Genomic DNA, 4,879 nt, shown 5'->3' on the forward strand with positions numbered 1-4,879 from the left:
AAAACCATCTCTAGTAGCTGCCAGGACTCCTGTAAGCTTCATATGCCAACACCAAGAGACTGTGTTCAGTAAACAGCACCAGAGAGCTCACCATTGTGAGACTGAAGACTGCTTGTGTCCCTGTGATGTCCAACCTTTTGTGAACTCTATGCTCCAAAGCCTCCTTTCAGTCTGCCTTATTGCATGCTGCAGAGGTAGGAGCAGATTGGAGTAGCAAAAGTCACCACTTGACTTTTCCAGCTGTAGGGGCAAACAATGGCAAGAGCCTGAATAAATATTCAAACCACCTCATTAACTGCAAGAGAAATCTCCACTGCAGGGATATACTCAAAAGAGTTCAAAGCTGACTCAGCTTCAGGTACTCCTCCAAAGGACCCAGAGAATGCTTGGCCAGCCAGCAGAACATTTGAAGGAAAGTCTTAAAATCCCCATGTTGATGCCACAAACCTGCTGCTGGAAGGCCCTGACAGTGTCTGCTTGATGCCTGGCACAAGGAGCGTTAAGAAGGATCAGTGAGAGAAATCTCAAGACTGAGCACTGATAAAAGTAGGTAAAACAAGGATCTGACTAGTTGAGGATCCTGAACACTTAATGCAACTGGAAACAGTCCCTGATGGCTTGCAATAGCATAAAGAGAACATTTCCAGGTCCTACATCACTTCTTGTGGCACAGATGATGTCTCGACTGGCAGCAGGAGAGGTGGTACAGTCTTCTCATCTCTGTTAGGCATGGAAGAATCTTTCCAAAGAGTGAATCATTTGGAATGAGTGAGGCAGCTGAAAGCTCTGCCCCAATATATTACTTGGTATCGGAGACAGGCCTTGAGGGTCTATCTTACTCTTTCTTAGCTAGCTGTTGCAAATTAATTTTCAATTAATTACTTGATATTCTAGAAGAGATACACTCTCTATAATCTGTCTCAGTGCTTGTCCCTTGTCTTTTCAGACAAAACCAATTCCTAGGAGAACAGGTGCATTGTACTGCTGCATGTAAGCTACAGGCTAGGGATGGAGCTGACTCAGATTTGGTCCTGATGGCATGGTGGGAGGGGTGCAGTTGTTGAAAAAATAATGCACAGAGAATCATAACACTGAAAAACTGGACTTAGGGGACAGCAGTAAAAAGACCTTTGTAACAGAAAGTCTTCAACTTTTTTTTTTATTATTATGAATATTTATGGCAATAAAAGTATACAAGCTAAAAAACAAGACAGGCTAAACACAACAATATTATCTCTTCCTTTAACTTTAGATGCACAGCTATTTACCTTGTTTTTTTGCTGTGGATGAAAAGTGACATTTTGAAAAACAGAATGCTTTTGCCTTTTCTCAGAGGAATCACTTTTTTCCTGACACAGCTTCCCTTACAGCCTGAACTAAGTATGTTTTTATCCACAGTAAAATATTTTTAAAGATTAATTTGACATGTCTAATTATTTCTAATGCAGTTCGTAATTTTCTTCATTACAAACACATTAATTTACTGAAGCAGTCATTGAACATCATAGTTTAACCTGGAATACCTCCACAAACTCTACAACTATTTGTAGGGGCATGACAGTTTGCTGTAAGTAGTTTTGGCAGAAACTATAAGAGCTTGTAACATGGTACTACTCACTTGATTCAATAGCATCCAGTTTCTGGAATGTCCCCAGGATATCCCCATTTACTATTTTGGGTAAGAAATCCCGCAATTGCATAACCTCAGTTGTCAGCCTTTCCAAATCCCTCCTTTTAACTTTAACAAATTCCTCTTTGGTCTCAGCCTTCTGAAATTAAAAAAAAAGAAAAAAACAAACACACAAACAAACCAACAATCAACCAAAGACACTGATGATACAGCCTTGCAGTGCTTTTCTGCTTGAATCCCTTCTTTCAGACAAAAATATTCCTTTCTTACATCATTGCAGAAATTCATAACCTTTTAAAAGAAAACTATCCAGTAATAACTAAACCCAGAAGTCTCTAAGATGGACTCTTTGACTCTAATCTAATTTTTGCCACTCTGGCCTAAAGCAAATCGTATTACCTCTCTGCATCTGTTTCTTCACCTAAAATGTGTGCAATGTACCTCAGAATGCTGTAAAAACTAACATTCATATTTTAAAATGGGATCTGCTATGCATATGCCAAGCTATTCTTTCGAGACTGTTATAAAGGATCTAATAACTCAGTTTTTAATTAACTCAAATATTTGCAAGATCCTCAGTCACCTTGATAAATTACAACAGCTCTTTTAGAGGAAATTGTATTTTTTCAAAAGAACTTATCTTTTGTGAGGAGCAAAAAATACTTGCAACTATTTGCAATCCAATCCCACATAAAAGTAATTTAATCCTGAGTTAAGACAAAAAATGTTTACTAGTTTCCTCTTCTGTCAAGCTATTGCTATAAAATAACTTTACTTCCACAGTCCAAGAGAATGTGCATTAATTTTAAAATTATAGAGAAATTTAAATTTGTACCAAAAAAATTCCTAAACTCCAGTTTCTGATGTATGTACATGTGCACACTGCTGTATCTTAAAAAAGGCTACCATATACACACAGACATAGGTTTAACATCCTTTGCCTAAAACCTTAATCATCAAATATGCTTTCACAAAGCAAAATTATAACATATCCTAGCACTGTTTTGCACTGCATTGAGAATGGTGCAGAAAAAATGAGATCCTTTATGTATCACATCTTATTCCAGACAGAAGAGGGTACTACAGAACAACACAGGAAACTATCTCCTGCAGGTACAAAACATGCCATCCCCACAGCCTTCTTGAGTCCAGCTGCACAAGACAAATGGAGGTCATTATCACTGGTACAGACAATGCTACCCTGGCATCTCTATCCTTTCCAACCTTTTCCTACAATTCTCTCTTTCTGCTTCCCTACTTTCTCAGGTTAAACATTTCCTTTCAGTTTTGCTTCCTGCTCTATTTCTTTCCCAGCTGCCTTTCAAACCCAGACAGTTGTAAGGACAGAACAGGCCAGTTCCAGCTTTCCCCGTTCAGAGGCATCAGAGCCACAATAAAGGTATGGAAGAAAGATTCTACTTTTACCTTGAATTGTATGCTCTAAGCTGCATTTAGGAAGTGTTTGTACAACAAAGTCAGTATGGCCAAGTGCCACCACATTACATGATTCAAGAAAAATACAACTCATTTAGGTCTCAAGAAATATGGAATAAACACATGGCAACAGGACTCTATAGAAGAATACCATCTGCATGTCAGCAAACAGGAATGACAGAGAGACAATTCAGTATTGCTCAAAATTATGGAGCACAATTTGGTACGGGCATAAAAATAGCTCTATTCACTAGCAGAAGCTAAATTCAAATAAAATACACTACTGAAGTACTGGGATTGAGATACGAAATATACAATCAGGAGAAAATTCTCATTTATAGTTCCCACTGTAAACACAGATCTTTGCAGTACTGCAGTTCCAATAGACAAGTTTTATTTCCTCTGCTTAAGCAGCTACTCAACATCTCCTCCCACTAAAATATTATGTTAAAAGCAAATACAGACAGTGGAGAACAGTAGTTTTCTGTCCAGCCCCCTGCAGGAATAGCAGGTGACTGGATGTAGGAAATTTGACTTCAGTCCGCACAGACCTCTTGCACAACGGTCAAGTTACTTAGTTATGTACCTTAGCTCACGACCTGCATGCTCTGAATCCCCCATCCCTGCCTGGCAGGGGGCTGAAGAGGGCAGAGATCCCAGCTGGCGATGGAACACCCAGCAGAGAATCACAACCAGCCCTTTCTCCACTCTCCACCAGCCCAGGGCGTCTCTGACACGCCTCTGCACGGTCCCCGCCACGCTCCCCCCTTCCAAGGGGGGGGGGGGGGGGGGTCGCTCACCCTCGCCCACAGGTGTCTTGCGAGCCAAGGCTGCGGGCAGGAGCCCACCCGAGCAGCCACGGCGGCCCCAGACGGTGAGCCCCAGGGGGTGAGCTCCTGCATGCCTCGTACAGCCAGCTCCCCAGCGCTAGCCCTGCCCTGCCCTGCCCGGCACTCCCCGTCCCCCCGCGGAGCCCCACTGCACAGGCCCCGCCACCGCCCCCTCAGGGCCCCGCGAGGCCCGGCGGGCAGCGCCGACCGCCACGCAGGCCCCCCTTCTCCTCCGGGGAGCCGACACCCCGCGGCCGGCTTCCCCCACACCCCGACCCCGACCGCGGGGCGCCAGGGCGGCGGGCAGGGGCGGTCCCGCGGCCGGGCCGCGCGCGCTACCTGCGCATCGCCAGCGAGGCCGGCGCAGCGCCACATGGCGCCAACGGCCGCGGCCAGCCTCGTGCGGGGGAGTGAGAGCGGGAAGACCGCGCCTCTGGCGTCACGCCGCGTAACGTCACGCGGGATGGGCGGGGCCCGGGGACCGCGTGTTGGGCGGGGCCTGGAGGCAGGGTCGGTCCCACCCGCATGCCGGAGCCGCCGGGGGCAACCGGGCACCGCCCTGGGGACGGGCCGAGGCGTGAGCCCGGCTCGGCGGCGCCCCTGTCAGGGCAGGGCTGCGGGGAGCTGGAGACCGGCTGGGCAGGGGCTGACGGCCCCGGGGGGTGACATGGGGTCCTGGGCCGCGGGCAGGGTGTGGGAGCCCCGGGGGCGCGGGCAGGTGCTCCCTTTGCTTGCTTCTGTCCCGCTTATACCGCAAGTTTCCAAACCGTAGTAGCTGCGTTTGAGGCGGCGGCCCGGCACGGCCCCCAGCGGCCACCTCAGCTACCCGGCGGGGCGGGGCCGCTCCCTCCGCCACGGCACCGCCCTGGGATGACGGCGAAGGCGGGTGACGGGGGTGTCGGTGACGCCATCAGGCAGCGCCCGGCTCTGCGCGGCGCGGCGCGGACCGACGGGCCCGGGCGGGACGGGACAGGGACGGGGACAG

The 4,879-nt window shown here is 47.9% G+C and overlaps 1 protein-coding gene across 5 annotated transcripts in view; it reads right to left on the minus strand.

Annotated features, from left to right (window-relative positions):
* The window catches only part of HSF2BP (heat shock transcription factor 2 binding protein), a 44,005-nt gene extending 39,276 nt beyond the window's left edge, over window positions 1-4,729 (minus strand). For 4 of the 5 annotated variants that reach the window (XM_075519572.1, XM_075519565.1, XM_075519581.1 and 1 more), the window contains exons 1-2: window positions 4,234-4,729; window positions 1,619-1,769 (exon numbers count right to left, since the gene is read on the minus strand). In XM_075519572.1, coding sequence (XP_075375687.1) covers window positions 1,619-1,769; window positions 4,234-4,269 — 187 coding nt within the window. In that variant the 5' untranslated portion in view covers window positions 4,270-4,729. The remainder of the gene's footprint in view (window positions 1-1,618; window positions 1,770-4,233) is intronic. The other variant, XM_075519557.1, reaches the window with a different exon arrangement.
* Between the last annotated feature and the right edge of the window lie 150 nt (window positions 4,730-4,879).

Source organism: Mycteria americana, chromosome 1 (assembly GCF_035582795.1).
Source record: "Mycteria americana isolate JAX WOST 10 ecotype Jacksonville Zoo and Gardens chromosome 1, USCA_MyAme_1.0, whole genome shotgun sequence".
NCBI lineage: Eukaryota > Metazoa > Chordata > Aves > Ciconiiformes > Ciconiidae > Mycteria > Mycteria americana.